This window comes from Callorhinus ursinus, unplaced genomic scaffold (genome assembly GCF_003265705.2).
Source record: "Callorhinus ursinus isolate GAN/ISIS: 27379988/994484 unplaced genomic scaffold, GSC_fseal_2.0 scaffold70, whole genome shotgun sequence".
NCBI classification, from domain to species: domain Eukaryota; kingdom Metazoa; phylum Chordata; class Mammalia; order Carnivora; family Otariidae; genus Callorhinus; species Callorhinus ursinus.
This window is the reverse complement of record NW_027397132.1, coordinates 2,864,068-2,881,158: the sequence shown is the minus strand read 5'-3', so window position 1 is coordinate 2,881,158 and position 17,091 is coordinate 2,864,068. Positions and strand designations below refer to the sequence as shown.

The 17,091-nt window shown below is 63.9% G+C and overlaps 3 protein-coding genes across 11 annotated transcripts in view; 2 read left to right on the top strand and 1 right to left on the bottom strand.

Moving 5' to 3' along the window:
• The first annotated feature begins 2,615 nt into the window (after positions 1-2,615).
• AP5Z1 (adaptor related protein complex 5 subunit zeta 1) lies at positions 2,616-13,969 on the top strand. Its single transcript, XM_025863608.2, has 17 exons — positions 2,616-2,702; positions 5,602-5,739; positions 5,982-6,168; positions 6,476-6,620; positions 6,832-6,944; positions 7,391-7,559; positions 7,935-8,075; positions 8,414-8,451; positions 8,531-8,693; positions 9,162-9,340; positions 10,176-10,318; positions 10,928-11,068; positions 11,743-11,854; positions 12,094-12,191; positions 12,665-12,797; positions 12,881-13,095; positions 13,351-13,969. Exons 1-17 carry the CDS (start codon positions 2,662-2,664, stop codon positions 13,619-13,621), a joined length of 2,427 nt encoding a protein of 808 aa, XP_025719393.1. The 5' UTR covers positions 2,616-2,661; the 3' UTR covers positions 13,622-13,969.
• Positions 13,970-14,485: 516 nt separating this feature from the next.
• Positions 14,486-17,091, top strand: part of LOC112816853 (uncharacterized) — a 4,174-nt gene continuing 1,568 nt past the window's right edge. The window contains exons 1-3 of one of the 3 annotated variants that reach the window (XM_025863607.2): positions 14,486-14,715; positions 15,317-15,484; positions 16,278-16,470. In XM_025863607.2, coding sequence (XP_025719392.2) covers positions 14,536-14,715; positions 15,317-15,484; positions 16,278-16,470 — 541 coding nt within the window. In that variant the 5' untranslated portion in view covers positions 14,486-14,535. Of the gene's footprint in view, positions 14,716-14,883; positions 15,485-15,875; positions 16,471-16,913; positions 16,990-17,091 lie in introns of those variants that run through there. The other 2 variants (XR_012376256.1, XR_012376257.1) reach the window with 2 other exon arrangements.
• Positions 16,775-17,091, bottom strand: part of RADIL (Rap associating with DIL domain) — an 87,883-nt gene continuing 87,566 nt past the window's right edge. For all 7 annotated transcript variants that reach the window (XM_073886251.1, XM_073886257.1, XM_073886253.1 and 4 more), the window contains one exon: positions 16,775-17,059. In XM_073886251.1, coding sequence (XP_073742352.1) covers positions 16,954-17,059 — 106 coding nt within the window. In that variant the 3' untranslated portion in view covers positions 16,775-16,953. The remainder of the gene's footprint in view (positions 17,060-17,091) is intronic.

Genomic DNA, 17,091 nt, shown 5'->3' with positions numbered 1-17,091 from the left:
TTAATGATATAAACTTACAGTGAAATCCATTACATTAAAAACGAAGGTGGTAAGTACGCGGTTCATCTCTTACTATTGTTTGACTCTACCTCTGCTCTCGGGGTCATTCCCATCCCCCGTGTCCGTTCGGTTTCTGCGGCTCTCCCGGCGGTGCAGTGACGTCACGTGGGCAGCCTGAAATCTGCCATTTGCGGGGTATTTGTCCACGGAAATCATGAAACGCTACAGGTCAGCCCCCCCCAACCCCCCCCATCCCGGTGACCAGTTAAACATTTACCAGCATACCACGGATTAGTGGGAAGGATCACGGAGTTCACTCAAAATCTGTGTACTTCATATGTATTTTACTTTAATAAACACCCTTTTAAGCCGCGAAACTAGTGTTGGAACTCCTTGCCAGGTCTCAGATGCCGTAGGTCTCAGCGCAGGTGCGTGCAGATTGGCTGTGCGTGCCTCGGCCCAGGTGAACCAGCAAACTCCCTCCACAGCCGTGGGTCGTGATGAAGCTCCCGGCAGCCTCACTCCCAACCTCCTGTGCGCTTGTGATTCCAGGGCCGGGGGCGTGGGGGGGGGGACCCCGCCTCTGCTCCTGAGCCTCACCCTTCAGTACCGGGGAAGAGTGCTTCCTGTCCCTGACAACATCCTTCATCTGACGATGTGACAACAGTAGGCGACTGCAGTTAGTTTCTGCCGCCCAGCCAGGGCCAGCAGCCTCGGGCCACCCCCAGGTGCCACCCCTCCTAGCCCTGGGACCCCCCCCCCCAACCCCCCCACTCCCCCCCTCCTAGCCTCCTAGCAGCAGCTGCAACTCCCCGCTCCCTTTCAGGTCTGCAGCCCCTAGCCGGGCAGCCCCCGCGGCTCTTGGGACTTGACCTCTGCGACCGACCCCACATTCTCCTGGATGTCTTCCCACTGCTCTGGCCATTCCTCAGGGGGCGGCAGGCAGGGGACACCGTGGCTGCTGGCTCAGCGTGCTTCTCCCCTGACTGGTGTGGACCTCGGACACCTTACCTGGTTTTAGCTTCAGCCCAATCATCCTTCAAATGGTGATAATAAAACTCAGGCTCAGAGCTGTCCGACGGGTTCTGTGAGATCACCGATGCGCGGTGCTTGGCCTTCCCAAGGACCCCCTGTAGCAGACTCTTCCCGACCCAGCTCCCCTCCTTGTCACTCTGCAGCTCCCATCTCTAACCCCTCGGCACCCGTTGCCCTCCACGCCTCCTGGGTGCCATCAGGGCGTCTCAAAACCGCCAAGTCCGGGTTTCTGGCAGGTGAGTAGCTGGCCCATCCTGTCTCCGCCCCTCTCCTGCATCAGGCGTCCCCTCACTGCTTAACCCTCCGAGGCCCCCCTGACCCATCACCCTGCCCGACTGCCTGCAGTACCTGCTCTTACGCGGCTTCATCCCCCCTTCGTGGCATTTCCCACTACTAGGCTGCGGTGACTGCAAATTTCCCGAGGGCAGGGGCCCAGCCTCCCCCGTTCACTGTTCCCCAGAACCTGAGGTACTCCCTAGCACAGCAAAGGGACTCCTTCTGCCCCAGTGCCAAGGGAACGGTACCACACGGAAAGCCAGAAACCTGCTGTTGCCCTGTCCCTCCTCCTGTCCCCAAATCCATCTCCAGGTCCTACAAATCCTAGCCTTTACCTAGCTCGGGGGCCCTCCCTCTCTCCCCCAGGACCACCCCATGCACTCTTGATCCCGCTGCCAGACATCAGGTTCCCCCCTCAGGTGCATGTGCGCCCCAGGAAGCAGGCCTGCGCTGCTGCCTTTAGGGCCCTCGCCCCTGCCTGCCCCTTCCCACCTCTGACACCCTCGGGGCTCCTCTTAGGCTCCTCTCCCTCTGGAAGTCTTCCTCCTGTGCACCCTGCCTGCCCAGTTCGGGCTGTAACCACATTTACCACACACGCAGTCTGCAGGCAGGAATACTGGGGCCAACACACCTTTCAGAAGGCCTAGAAATTGGTTTTCCCTCTCTAAGCCTGTTGCCTCACAGTCTGTGGTTATGGGAGGCAGGGAATAAGACTTTAAGGCAGCACTACAGCCTATGACAGGCCCTAAATACATGGAGCCTCAAAGCAGCAGGGCTGAGAGGCTCGGCTGTTCTTGCAAACCGCTGCACACGGATGCAGCCCACGCCAGAGCGTCTGTCATGCTTTCAGGTCATACTGAGCAAAGGACCCCCACACGACAGTGCCGCCTGTGGTCAGGAGACAACCCAGAAGTGGGGCAATGGTGCGGGGGCTGGCGACAGGCCGTCTCCTACCGGCACCCGGGTGCCCAGGGTCCATGGCGGGGGGCGGGGGGAGCTGGGGTCCTGGGGTCACGGGGTCCTAGGGTGCCACGGTCCCAGAGCGCCTAGGTTCCCGGGTCATGGGGGTCCTGGGAGCTCGGGGTCGCGGGGTGCCGAGATCTTAGAGTCTTGGGGTCCGGGGTGCGGAGGTTCCGAGGTCTCAGGGTCCCAGGTCCCAAAGTTCCGGGGTCCGCAACCCACCATGGAGACCGGGCACCAGCCCTGAACGGGCGGCCGGCTCGCTGACGGCCCCGCCCCCGTGGGACGGGCTCCACCAAAGCCCATTGGCCGGCGGCCTGTCCGCCCCGCCCACGTGACGCGGCACGTGACGCGACCCGGAAGCGGCGGGGCGGTGGCGGCGGTGGCGGCATGTTCACGGCGGGGGCGGAGAGTCTGCTCCACCAGGCCAGGTGCCCCGGCGTTTCCCTTGGGGCTCCTGGCGGGGGGAGGGGGGGGCGGGGGGAGGGCCCCACAGAGCGGGGCCCGCGCGCGGAGACCTGGAGCAGCCCACCCAGACCCGCTCTAGAGATCCGCGGGGCGGGGAGGCCACGCCGTGCAGGCCCGGGGAGGGTGCTGCGGGTCCCCGGAGGCGGCGGCGCGTGAGCAGCGTCGCGAACGGTGCGTGCAGGGGAAGCGGGGCGGGGCCCCCGGAGGCTTGGCGGCGGCACCCCGACGTCCAGCGGCAAGGGAGGGGAGCCAGAGGCTGTCGGATGCCTCAGGGGCAAGGCAAGAGCATGAAGCCGCCGAGAGGCTGGAGAGCCTGCTGGCCTTGAGGCCTGCGAGTTCTGCGTGCCAGGCGCAGGAATCTGATATCGTCCGACGGCTTTGGGGAGCCAAGGGCGGAATCTGCGATTTACAAAATCGCTCTCCTGCAGGTGCATTAGATAGGGTCGAGAAATTACCCACCGACTCCTGGCCCCCAGCTGGCCCTGGACTCCTGCTGACTAGTCAGTAAGCCCCTTCCTCAGCACCTAACCGGCCACGGGAGAAAGAATCAGGCTGGGACTAAAACCCCGCCGCCCATCTGACAGTGTGAGACTTGACCTCACTTGTTTAGAAGAAAACGCCGTCAGAACCACAAGTCGGTGGTAAACTTTTCTAAACAAAACAAACAAACAAACAAAAAAACCCTAAAACTGGATCTGGAGCTGGACCCATTGGTGGGAAAGACTGGGATGGTCGAGGCTGCTGTAATTTAGTGCGACGATCTTGAATGCAGATTAGGTTCTGAAGGCTGGGAAGAGGGCAAAAATCTGTGGTCAAAGTAACCCTTGAAAATCTGCTCAGAAAGTGCCTTGTGGATTCGTAGCACCGTCTGTGTCTCCCTCACTGTCGGACAGATACTCCAGTATTCAAGCTCCAGTGTTACAACTCGAGCTCACTTGAATTTAGGGGCTGTATTAGGTGAAAATAGCATCTCACTCAACATGTGACACACCCCAGCGTTCTTGCCAAGAGACACGGGAGAACCGAGAGCCGCCCAGAACTTCACCGGGCTTACCTCTCCCCAGCTCACCTTCTACTCCAGGTCGTAAATTTGCAGAATGAATAGCCCTCCCTATCTAAATTCTTACTTCTCTCTCTGTCTCGGGTGGGGGAGTTGGGGAGTTGAGGGTAGTGTATGGTTCAATATCCATAAGTAAGATGCATGACTTAACGCAATATCCGCTAGGGTTTGAGAGGAAAGCTAGTCATTATCAGTTAGGTCTTACTGGTTTTCAGGGTATTCCACTCCAATTAAGCCTGTGATTTGGGGTGGCACTTTAAAATAAATGGCTAACGTTCAGGAGTTAGGATTTGCAGTGAATTTTAGTGTCTGAACTTCTTGGCGACGGAAAAGCAAGGGTGGAAAAAGTCACCAGAAGCATCTCTCGCAAGCTGAAGACAAGTGAAGGAAGTGGGCCTCAGAGAAGGGGTGGACGGGGGTGTGCGGCAGGTCAGGGGAAGTTTCCAGAAGCCTGAGACAACTAATCAGAGGCTCTGCGTGAGGACATAACCAGCAAGGGATATTTCAGGCAGAGGGTCTGTCGGGAAGATCAAGAGCAAGAGCAACAGGACTTGTGCTTCTTAGAGAAGTAAGGCGGGCCCAGGACCCTGTAAGCCTTGTTAGTGTCGGTAGGAGTTTGGGTTTGAAAGCACTGGGGAGCTATTGAAGGGTTTGAGCAGATTGGCCTTTTAGAATCTCGTGATCTAGAGAATATACTGGAAGGGATTCGTTGGGATGAGGGGTACCACCATTCTAGGAAAGAGTCTCCCGTGTTGTTTTGAGGCAGCCTGGTGGCTTCTCGCTCGGTCTCGTTAGTCCGATGAGAAACAGACCTGACCAGGCCTCTTGTCTTTCTGCGTCTTCATCCCACGTGTGACTCTTGTGTTTGTAAGAAATGAAAATGGGTTAGGAGGTGGAAGGGAGACCAGAAGTGGTGGGGAGTTCACTGAGGTTCAACTGCCAGCCTTCGAGTAAGAACAAGAAACACAAGAAGCAGCCCCAGGCACCTAGCCTCACAGGCTCGGCCAACCTCCTCGTCAGCCCAGGGCTGGAGCTGGCCCGTCTCTTGGTTCAGACTTCCGGGTTCCTGAGCTCGAGCATCTGATTGGTCCAGCCTGGATTCGGTGGACTTCAGCCATGGCTAGGGGGCTGGAGGGGGCCCTCCTCTGAGAGCACCCCCCCCCCCCGAGAGGTTCCTAGTACCGTGTTTCCTAGGTTTGTCTTTCCTTCTGGACTGGAACAGAAACCCAAAACCCAGGTTTCTGTTTTGAGGTTTTGCTCGGTATCTTACTTCTTGTTGATGCTCGGTAGATGTGTTTTTTAACGAAGCAGAGTAAGTACTAGGAACTATAGTAGGCACACCTGACAACATGTCACAGTGTTTGTCCTCTGACCTAGCAGATTTCACTCTTGTTCCCAGGAGTGGAAGGCTCACTGAAGGAATCTTTTTGAAAAGCAACTTATTTTAGGCCACCCTCCATTTTGAGTCCTAACATCAATCGGTTTTAGTTCTTCTGCTCCTGGGACAACAAAAAATCCAGAGGGGTGGTGTCGCCGTGACGGGGTCTGGTGAAGCTGCTGGCGTGGTGGTCTCCCGACAGCCCTGCCCATAGGGGAGGGGAGTGACCCGACGACGGCCGTGTCCCAGGGAGGGAGGATACGCAGGTGGTGGCCTTGCTCTCCCGCGGGACACCTGGGCTTCTCTGCTCCGTGGGGATGTTCCTCCAGCCCCAGGGCCGTCTGTCACGACTGAGGGCAGCATTTCCGGCTCCTGTGGCCGGGGCCCCTGAGCCCAGGTTGCTGACGCCCTGCTCATCGTTTAGGGAGATCCAGGATGAGGAGCTGCAGAAGTTTTGTTCCCGGGTTGTTAAGCTGCTGCAGAAGGATGACCCGGGGCCCGATGCGGTGGACGCCCTGCAGAGGCTCTTCCTCATCGTCTCAGCCACGAAATACAAGAGGAAGTGAGCGTGATGGTCTTCGGGGGGGATGCAGGCTCCCAGCACGTGAGGCCAGCTTGGTGGGGGGTCCGCTCGTGGCGCATCGGGCCTGGGCGTCCTACGCCCGCTGGCAGCGGTGCTCATGGCACTTGTATACGGAGAGCTCTCTCTGCCGGCCAGGGGGCCCTGGGTCTTCTCTGGGGGGGCCGGCGCTCCCGTGGTGATGTACCACCTGCCACGTGGCCTTGCCCGCGCCCCTGCCCCAGGCTGGAGAAGACGTGCGTGGACCTGCTGCAGACCACCCTCTGCTCGCCCAAGTGCCCCGAGCAGCTCCAGTTCCTCTGTGCCGCCATCCTGAGAGAGAGGTCGCCTGCCGACAACCTGAGCCTGTCCTGGGACCACATCCAGAGCAGCCAGCAGCTGAGCCTGGTGGCCTCTGTGCTCTTGGCCCAGGTGACACGCCCGTCCTGCCCTTGGTGGCCTGGGGTGTCCACCGGCCTCCCCCGTGCCCTCCTGCTCTATCCCCCCTTGCTCCCGGGGAAGTGGCAGGGCTCTGGGCTCCGGGCAGGCTAATTCCGGCTGCCCTGGTGGTGACGCTCCTGGACGCGCTAAGGGGGGGCGTTTCGGAAACAAAGATGCTCTTGGAGCGGCGGCCTTCAGAATCGGCAGCCCCTTCCCAGGTGTTTTCAGATCGGATGACTTGTCGCTCACACACTCGGGCGGGTCATCGCTTCACACTCCCCCCGTGTTCCGTTTGAAGGGTGACAAGAAGGAGGAGGTCCGAAGCGTGGGCCAGCACGCCTTCAGAGTCCTCGAGAGCCGGCAGCCCGAGGGGCCCAGTCTGAGACACCTGCTCCCGGTCGTGTCCAAGATCACGCACCTGGCCCCGCACACCCTCCATGAAGGTAGTCGCCCTTCCCAAGAGGCCTGTGCGGGCCCAGAGAGAGAGGAGCGCCCTCGCGGGAGGGATGGTGGAGAGGCAGTCTGGGGAGGCCTGGGGGCCCAGCACCCTGTCCAGAGCTTGTTTTCTAGAAAGTTCTATCAGCACCCCTGCAGCCCGAGTCTGTGGGATTGACGATTTCCCGCATGTTGTCCCTGCCCACCCCCCACCCGCAGACCAGACCAACCTGCTCAGCAAGAGGCTGGTGGACTGGCTTCGCTACGCCAGCGTCCAGCAAGGGGTCGCACACACTTCCGGAGGCTTCTTCTCCACACCCAGAGCCCGGCAGGTGAGCCTGGAGACTCAGAACCTCCCTGTCCCTGGGCGGCCCTGTACCACCTTGGCCAGCCTTGCCGCCAGGGTCCCAGCGACTTCTCCTGTCCTTCCACCTGCCCTGGTTCCAGAATGATCCCTCTTTTGTGTCTTCACTTGGGTCGAGGGGCTTTGGGTCCCCAGGGTCACAGCCCCCCAGCCCGTGACGCTGTGGGCCAAACCCGCTGGTGAGATCCCTTACCTGACGGAAGACGGCGTCCGCTCCGGTGCCAGTGTTAACGCGTCTCACGGGGGCTGCCCCCAGTCCTCGAGAGCGTGAGGGCGGGGCTCCCACTCACACACAGCCCCCCCACCCTCCCCACTGTGAGCCCATTGCCTCCCGCACGCCCCCCCTCCCAGCCTTGGACCCCAGCACCCCCCTGGCCCGGGTCCCCACAGCCCGTCCTTCCTTGCCTCCCGCAGCCGGGCCCTGTCACCGAGGTGGATGGGGCGGTGGCCACAGATTTCTTCACGGTGCTGTCCACGGGCCAGCACTTCACGGAGGACCAGTGGCTGAACGTGCAGGCCTTCTCCATGCTGCGGGCGTGGCTGGTGCATAGCGGCCCCCAGGGCCCCAGCGCCCCGGACGCAGGTGGGGCGCGGGGGGGCTCCCGGGCAGGAGGTGGGCAGGACCGGGTGTGGCCCCGGGCGACGCCGGCAGCCCTGGCTGAGCCTCGCTGGCACCGGGAGGCCCGTCCCCTTCGTGTGGGAGAAGCCAGAGCGACCGCTGAGGGCAGACGTCAGCAAGGGTGTTCAGACAGCTTCACCAAACCCCTTCCCCAGAGCAGACCGGCCGGCGGTGTAGACAGGCTAGACTTCCGCGGGGAGACGCGTCCACTGCACGGGACGTCCAGTGAGGGTGGAGGTGGCCACGGCCGGGCGAGGCCTAGGTAGCCTGCCGCGGAGACTCCGCGCCCCTGGATGGGCTGGCCTGCGCGCCCCCCAAGCACCCCGTTCTCTCTTCCAGACGACAAGTCGGAGCTGGAGGGCTCCACCCTGTCTGTGCTATCAGCCACCTCTACCGCCAGCCACCTGCTGCCCCCCCAGGAGCGGCTGAGGGAGAAGGCTTTCGAGTACTGTCAGCGCCTTGTGGAGCAGAGCACGCGACGTGAGTCCCGCTGTCGCGCCTCCTCCCCCAGGGGCGTCTCGGGCTGCTTGTGGGGGGCTGGGACCTGGACAGCCTCTGTGCCGGGGAGTGGTGGCGGGGGGGCTTTGTGTTCCTGGCATAAACCCCGGGGAGCTGGGCAGGGGGCAGAACCTGTCCCCAGCCCACCAGGCGTCTGTCCCAGCCCCCCCCCGCCCCCATCCACCCTGGGGGCGGCTCCTGCCCGTCCCTCCGCTCGCAGTTTGCTCTCCGCCGCCTCCTCAAGCTTCCAGAACAGGGTGCCTCGCACTCTGTTTTGATGCTGAGCGGAGACCAGGTGCCTGCCTCTCTTCCTTCCCCAGGAGCCCTGAGAAAGGGGGACGCGGACCTGCAGAAAGCCGTAGGTGCCCGGCGGGGCGGGCGGGGCGGGCGGGCCTCCCGCGCGGCTCCCTGCGAGCTGGGCCTCCGCGTCTCCGCAGTGCCTGGTGGAGGCCGTGCTGGTGCTGGACACGCTGTGCCGGCAGGACCCGACCTTCCTGTACCGCACGCTGTCCTGCCTGAAGGCCCTGCACGCGCGGCTGTGCGGGGATCCGGCCCGGGCGCGGGCGCTACTGCCCATCGCGCAGTTCTTCCTGAGCCACGGTGAGCCTCGCGGCGCCGGGACACTCTTCTGCTTCGTGCGGAAGCTCGGCCCCTCTTCCTGTTTGTGGCGCTGCTTCCTTGGTCGTGTAGACCCGGGTTGCTTTGAGGGACCGTTAGCACCCGATAAGAGAGTCTTTAGATGAGTTTAGGGAGTGGATCAAAGCTTCACACTGATCTTCGATCTCTCTTTGGCACAAGAGTTCACGGGAGTTTCGTGGGAGGTGCCGTGAAACCAGTATCTTCCAAAGAACATTCCACGTCATGTGACTTGGAGGGATTGGGCGGTAGCCGGAGACTCTTGTGGAGAGCTGGATGCAGCTCGGCCAGGGCTCCCCGTGCAGCATGGACACCTCAGGGCCCCTGGTGTCCGGGACTCTGAGGGCCCCACTCAGCAGCAGGGGCATCCTCGTGATGAGGCAGGGACCCTCGTGCCGGGGCCCGGGCCCTGATGAGGCCGCTGTGTTTCAGGGGAGGCGGCCGCCGTGGACTCGGAAGCCATCCTCCAGCACCTGTTCACCAGGGTCCCCTGCGAGCTCTTCCACAGCCCCATGCTGGCCTTCGAGTTCGTCCGCTTCTGCGGGGACAGCCTTCCCCTATTCGGCAGGAACCTTGACATTCTTAAGCGGAGCTTCCCCAATCTCTTCAAGGCACTCTCAGTTGTCCTCGGGCCGGAGAGGGGGGCCAGCGTTGGGGGGGTGGTGTGTGTGCAGTGTGTCCGGCCCGTTCTCCCTCCGGGGAGGCGGCCTAGGGTGCCGGCGGAGGGCCAGGGACGGCCCCGGGGGGTCCGTGCGTCATGTAGGAACAGCGTCTCCGCCAGGGAGAGCCCCATGCTGAGCCCCGTGAGTAAGAGCAGCTAGGCTGGGCTGTGGTTGATTCTAGAACTTGTCCCAATTATCATGTCGAGTAGGCTCCTCACGTGGGAGCCTCGCCTGCTGTGCTCAGCCCTTTGTGCTGTTGGCTTTTTATTTTTAAGATTTTATTTATTTATTTGAGAGAGACAGAGCGAGAGAGGGAACACGAGCAGGGGGAGTGGGAGAGGGAGAAGCAGGCCTCCCGCGGAGCAGGGAGCCCGATGCGGGGCTCGATCCCAGGACCCCGGGACCATGACCTGAGCCGAAGGCAGACGCTTAACCGACTGAGCCACCCAGGTGCCCGTGCTGTTGGGTTTTGATGTGTTTTTCGTGACTGGCTGTGGTCACCGCGTGGTCTTTGCAAATTCGGCTAGAGGAACAATGACAAGTAGAAAGTGGTTGCTTTACTTGTTGGCACAGAAGTGAACACAGAAGCAGAGTAGCGACACAAAACCGATCAAGGTGGCCCAGGGAGAGCAGGGGGGGGGGGCCGATACCCCCGCCCATCCGGGACCGAGGGGCTCTCCCCTGCGGCAGCCCGTGGGCTCCAAGCCGATGGCTCTGCCGCTGGGCCACGCGCCCCACACGGGCCCTCCTGGTTCCCACCGAGCCGCCTCGCTTGTCCCTGCAGCTCCTGGCCTGGAACAGCCCGCCCCTCACCTCGGAGTTCGTGGCGCTCCTCCCGAGCCTGGTGGACGCCGGCTCGGCCGTGGAGATGCTCCACGCCCTGCTGGACCTGCCCTGTCTGACTGCGGCCTTGGACCTGCAGCTCAGGTGAACCCGAGGGACGACAGCTGTCCCTGGGTCTGCAGCTCAGGTGAACCCGAGGGACGACACCTGTCCCTGGGTCTGCAGCTCGGGTGAACCCGAGGGACGACACCTGTCCCTGGGTCTGCAGCTCGGGTGAACCCGAGGGACGACACCTGTCCCTGGGTCTGCAGCTCGGGTGAACCCGAGGGACGACAGCTGTCCCTGGGTCTGCAGCTCAGGTGAACCCGAGGGACGACACCTGTCCCTGGGTCTGCAGCTCGGGTGAACCCAAGGGACGACACCTGTCTCTGGGTCTGCTTCTCCGGTGAACCCGAGGGACGACAGCTGTTCCTGGGTCCCCTCCCTGTCCCCTGCTGTCCCGTGAGCTGCCCCAACGAGAGCACCTCTCTCCATCCCTGGGCCCTGGAGCCCCCGGCCTGTCTCACTCGGCAGGAAAGCCTCACCGTGCAGGGTGCCGGGCCCCAGGCCCCTCCCGGTCCCTCTGAGGCTCATCACTGGCACGGGGCGACATCTGCTCCGTGTCTCCACGAGGGCTGGGGCCAAGTCGGGCCTCCGGGGGCCTGTGCCCGGAGCCCAGTCTGAACCCGGCCTCGGGCATCTGCTGGCTCACAGGCTGTCACCGGCTGCGTCCGAGAGGCCGCTGTGGGATACCTCCCTCAGGAACCCTAGCTGCCTGGAGGCCTCCCGAGACCCAGAGTTCCAGGCTCTTCTCCAGCACCTGTTGCGGGCCGAGGCCAGCGGAACCGTGCAGAGGTAGGGGCCGCGCGGGCTGGGGAGCGCCTGGGGTGAGGCCTGCTGCTGGGCGTCCCCGGCCCCAAGGCCCTGGGCGGGACAGGAGAGCGCCTACGTGTGGTCAGAGCCTGTGCCCAGGGGGTGGGACGTGTCTGGGCACATCTGCTCCTGGGCCTTAAGCGCTCTGACCTAAAGAGGCCCCTGTGGTCGCCCCCCCTGGCCCCGGCCCTGGGCAGGCACTAGCCACATGGCGGATGCTTGCGGGGCACGGGCCTCGCGCTCAGCTCTTTGCCAGCCCCGACTCGGGCCGCGCAAGCCTGCAAGACAGGCGCGGTGACTCCGTTGTACAGATGGAGAAGCTGAGGGGTAGCGCCCCCCAAGAGCGGGAGGGCCGGGACTGGAGCAAGGCGTCTTGAGCGCAGACCCCCACGCCCGCACTCGGCTGTGGCCTGTGGGAGCAGCGCTGCCTGAGGGGCCGGCAGCTGACGACGGGAGCAAAGCCGTCGGCAGGGGGAGGCATGCGTGGTGACAGGGTGCCCCCCGCCCGGGAGGGCACCGCAGGTGGTTTCAGAACTTGGTCCAGGCCACAGCATGGTGATCCCGACAGCCAACCGTTGGCGTGTGGAGAGCGTGTCCGGGGGCCCCGGGGCAGCGGGAGGGCGGGTACTCAGTGGGACGTGTGACATGTTCTCCAGGTTGGCGCCACTCCACGAGCTGCTCCAGCCCATGACCGGCTGCGCCCGCGTGGTGCAGTGCGCCGAGGCCGTGCCCACCCTGCTCCAGGCGTTCTTCTCCGCGGTGACCCGGGTGAGCCCACTTCCAGGCTCCTCCGTTCCCGCGGGGGGCGCTGGCCCTGGGCCTTGGCAGAGCCGGTGTCCTTGAATGCAGATCCCGCCATGGGTCAGCGAGAGGCGCCGGGAGGGGTGGCAGGCGGCCCGTCCCTCCCCGAGAGCGGCCCCAGGCTGCCAGACATCGTCGGGGCCAGAGCAGAGCGCGGGGGAGGGTGGTGTCAGGGCTGAGTCTGTGTCTTTCCTCCTGACCCCCAGTTTGCTGACGGGGCCCTGACCAACCAGCTGGTGCTGGTGCTCCTGGAAAGAAGGGACTCCCTCTACCAGGTGCCCCAGTACGAGGACCGTGTGCACAGGTGGGCCCTCCCGCCACCCGGCCCCAGCCCGGTTTCACTGCCCTCCCCCCCCGCCCCCCCCAGCCTGCCCCGCCTCCGAGTCCCCACCCCCCGGGCTGCGCCCCCATTCAGCTGCCCTTTGCAGCGCGTGTCCTGCCGCCCGCATCACCCCAGGCCCAGCTTCTGCACACGCTCCTCTCCCCAGTCCCTCCTCCCTCAGGTCTGTAATCTCCGGTGCTGGCCTCCGTCCCTCTCCATGGAGCCTTCCAGACCATCTGTCCCCCTCTCCCAAGGCCTGGTCCACACAGGCCTGCGTCCACGCCACTCGCCAGCCCCAGCTTCCCCTCCAGTGGGCCCTTTAGAGGCAGGAACCATCTGCACCTCAGTCTGGTGCTCAGAGGCTTTCCCGTCCCACCTCCCGGCTCTGGTTTTGGATGGGGGCAGCGGTCTGGGCCCAGGGACGGCCGCGGCCCAGCAGTGTCCTACCCGGGCAGGGTGCTGAGCTCACAACTCTTGGCCCTGTGCGCGCTGCACCCGTCGCTGGTGGTCGACCTGGCGAAAGAGCTGCTGGAGTTCGTGGGGAGCGTGAGCAGCGTCCGCAGCAGGGGGGCCATGCTCGCCGCCGTGGTAAGGCCGGCCACCGCACCACCGCCCCTTCCCACGCCGGGGTGCCTGCAGGGGGCTGAGGCTCTGTCCCCCCCCCCCCCCAGGCCTGGGCCGTGGGCGAGTACCTGTCCGTGTCCTGGGACCGGCGGTGCACCGTGGAGCAGATCACCAGGTTCTTCGAGGCCCTGGAGGCCCTGCTGTTCGAGGTCACCCAGTCCCGCCCGTCTGCCGCCCTTCCCAAGTGCCCCCCACAGGTCATCGCCGTGCTCATGACCACGCTGACCAAGCTGGCCTCCCGGAGCCAAGACCTGATTCCCAGGTACAGGGGTGGGGCGGAAGGGGAAGGGGAGCTGGCTCCGGACACCCTCCCGGTCCCCGAGGTCTGCACGCGGCCCGCAGCACGAGGGCTCCGGTCGGACACCAGTGGCGTGGGCGTCACCCCTGCGGCCTCACCTCTCCCGGCTAACGCCCCACGACCCGGAGGCCTCGGGTGTCTGGGCCCGTCCACGAGGCCTCAGGTTTCATGTGAGGAGTTGCATATGCAGCTGACTGACCGGGACCCGCTCATCCTCAGGGTCTCTCTGTTCCTGTCAAAGATGAGGACCCTGGCACAGAGCCCAGCGCTGAGCTCCGTGCACGGGGAGGAGGATGCGGGAGCCATCTGCACGCGGGCCACCGAGCTGCTGACCCTGCTAAAGATGCCCAGCGTGGCCCAGTTTGTGCTCACGCCGAGCGCGGAGGTGTCCGAGCCCCGCTATCACCGTGACGCCAACACGGCCCTGCCGCTGGCCCTACGCACAGTGAGCCGCCTGGTGGAAAAGGAGGCGGGCCTCCTGCCTGGGTGAAGGGACGGTGGCCGGGGCGGCGCCGGCCGGCCGCAGATGAAGAGCCTGGTGTTAGGGCCAAGCTGCGGCTGCCGTGACCAGAGGGCAAGTCAGAGGGTCGCAAGGCCCGGGGAGGAGGCCCGGGAGGGTCTGGGTCCCTCCGTGCTGAGGCAGGGCTGTCCCATCCTCGGCCTTCGGGTGTCTTGTCTGTCTGTCTGTCTCTGCTGTGCTGAGCTGTGTGGTGGCACAGATCTGATCTGGAGCGCTCGTGCTGTTGGGGGCTGGATGGGGGCTGCCTGGTCTGTTTCTGGTGCTCCTTGCTCGGGGGCGAGAAGAGGTACGGCAACAATAAACCTCTTTCAGAACGTCCCTGTGTGCACGAGGCAAGGGAGAGGGCCGGGTACGGGGCGCGCCGCTGGGCTGGGAGGCCTGGCCCTGGGCAGGGGGTGACCGGACACCTGGGGCCGTTTCTTCCCACCGAGTCCCCACAGCGTCTCCGATGTTACAGAAATAACAGCACGAACGTGGGCGATCAGAGAGAGAGCCGCGTGACCCTCCCACGGGTGCGGCTGCCACTGGGAAGGGCCTTTTCTCGGTGTCCTTTCTTAGCCCGCTTTCTGATGCTGCTGAATGAGCCCGCGGGGGGGGGGGGGGGGGTGGGGGGGCCTCTTCGGGCCTGCAGCCTCCTGCCCGCTGGAGGTAGAGAGGGCAGGGCCAACCCGGCGGGGACCCCGACACCTGCCGTGGGAGCCTCAGAGCAAGTCCGGGGTCGCTCTGGCTTTATGCCGAGTGGGGGAGACACGCTGGGTGTGGTGGCGCAAGAAACCTGTCGCCGGCCCCCCACCCCCCCCGCCGCGAGCGCCTCCTGCCCCTGTTCCCCTCCCGCCTTGGACACCAGCTCCCAAGGCTGCACCTCAGTTCCGCCGCGCGCGCAGATGCGTCCGGGCCGCCAGGTGGCGCTGCTGCTCCGCGAGCCTCTGCCCGGGCCCGGGATCCGTGACGCCGGGCCGCTCGCTCGCCGGAAGGAGCTGCGGCCGTGGAAGACGGGGGTGCTCGCCGCGCGCGGACCGGCCCTTGGCGCCGGCCCTCAGATGACGCGCCCGTGGAGCGGAGCGGTGGGTGTCGGGGCGGGTCGCACCAGGGGCCACCCTGGTCCTCCCAAGGCGGGGCAGACAGACCCAGCCCTGCGGCCCCCCGACCCCGCCCGCCCCCGGCCGACCCCCCCCCCCCCCCCCCCCCCGTGGCCCCGGGCCCGAGTTGAGGAAGGTCAGGGTTGAAGGATGTACGTTCACCTAGAGAAAAGTGTTACTTTTGCGAGATGCCTGGGGGGGGGCCTGTTTTCAGTGAGTGTTCAGCTTGGGGTGTTTTCAGATCGTCCACGTACTGTAGGTTTGGGTCCCAAACCTGCATAAGAGCTAGGTGGTGAGTACGGATTTTGAGGAGACACATTTTCCCTGCTTCCCAGGGAGCCAAGGTCACTCCAGAGACGGTCCCTTCATGTTTGCTTCGCAGGCTGAACCGTTGTGGTGCCTGTAGACGGAAACTGCGCGAGTTCAAACGCTGGGGGGGGCTCCCGAGGGGCAGACTGAGTTCTGGGTCTCAAGTTTTCACCCCCTGGGTCTGCAGCCCACACTCTGGCTGTGGGCTGGTGGTGGGGGCGGCGTGCTTACCACCCACTGACTGGGGGCTTGCTGTCCCATGTGCTTTGGCCGACAGGCTGTGGGCAGAAGTGACAGGAGCTTGAAATGTGCTGGGGAGCTGGGCTCGGCCTCTTGCACGTTTGCCGTTCACCGTGGCGAAGGGAACATCCCTGGCCGGTGTGTCGGCCTAAGAGGTCGGGAGGACCCCTCCTGGAGCTCGGAACCACCTCCAGCTGTGCTGAGGGTAAGTGAGCTTGGTTTCGGCCGTCCTGTTTTTTTCAGAGCGTCATGGCAACGGCTGATGTAGAAAATTAGTCTCCCTGCACGTGTTTCCTCGTCTGGAAAGTGGTGGGGGCAGGGGCTGCGAGCAGTAAAGGAGCCTGCCGTGAACTCTCTGCGTATGTCCCCTCTCCCACGGCTCCAGCCCCTTGGGAACTTAGTTACGTGGGGTCCCCCACTCGGCCCCACAGCTTTGTCTTCTTCGCCGCACAGAGTGGCGAACAACGCTGCTCTTGGTCTCCTTGAACTTGCGCCCTTGCTTCAGTTTGAGGCTCTAAGCATTTTCCTTTTGGGTCCAATCATCGTGTTTAAAATGAATTTTTTTTAAAGATTTTATTTATTTATTTAACAGAGAGACACAGCGAGAGCAGGAACACAAGCAGGGGGAGTGGGAGAGGGAGAAGCAGGCTCCCCACGGAGCAGGGAGCCCGACGCGGGGCTGGATCCCAGGGCCCTGGGATCATGCCCTGAGCCGAAGACAGACGCTTAACGACTGAGCCACCCAGGCGCCCTAAAATGAATTTTTTAAAAAATGCGTGTTATCCAGCTTTCTGGAAACTTAGTTGCAGGTGGGGCTTCCGAGGAGCCGCGTAGGGCCTGGAGCAGGTGCAGGCGCGCCTCCCTCCTGCGCTCACCAGGGGGCAGCGTGCAGCTGCGCGGACCCCCGTGCTCGGGGCTGCCCGAGCACACCACTGGGGCGGGGGGCTCCCGCCCTGAGACCCCTGGCAGCTGACTGGCCAGAACCCATCCTCCCCCAGGTCTCTGTTCCTGCCAGAGAGGAGGACCCTGGCCCCGAGCCCAGCCCCAAGCTCCGCGCCCCGGGAGGCGGCCCAGGAGCGAGCTGCGTGCGGCGGCCGCCGCTGCCCCTGCCGGAGACACCTGGCACGCGGGTGCCCGAACCCCACCGTCACCGCGACCCCCAGCACGGCCAGCCGCCTGGTGGAGAAGGAGGTGAGTCTCGTGCCGGGGTGAAGGGACGGTGACCTGGGGGATGCCGGCCAAGCCGCGCCTGTCATGAGCGGAGGGGCGAGTGGAGGGTGGGGGAGGAGGCCTGGGTGCCTCGAGTGGGTAAAGGCTCTCACTGCAAGGGCCTGGCTCAGAGGGTTCTAGACCTTTCTCTGAACTATGCTGAGCCTGTGAGGAGCTCCTTGCTTCGGGACAGGGTCGGGGGCAGAGAGCGGGCATCACTAGGATCCTGTGTCCTCCCGGGGAGCCCAGTCCCGCGCCCACCCTAGCTCCCCACACCGCCATCCCGTGAGATTACGAAATATAGTTTATTGAATCTACACGTTTCCATTAAAATCTTTAAACATAAGAGCTCCATAACAAACATCACAACTTAGTGTTATCTGTCATATAAATAAAATATACACTAAGATGTACATCATCCACAGCAAGGAACACGGGAACAGCTTGGCGGGAGGTGGCCAAGCCTCAGGGCGGCGGCGTGCGGAAGCGGAGCTTCTTGGCCGTTTCCCCGTCAGACTTGGCAACCAGAAAGCGCATCTTCTTTCCCCCGTGTCGGATCAGGTCCACGGCTCTGAAGCCGGGGGGGGGGGGGGGGGGGGGGGG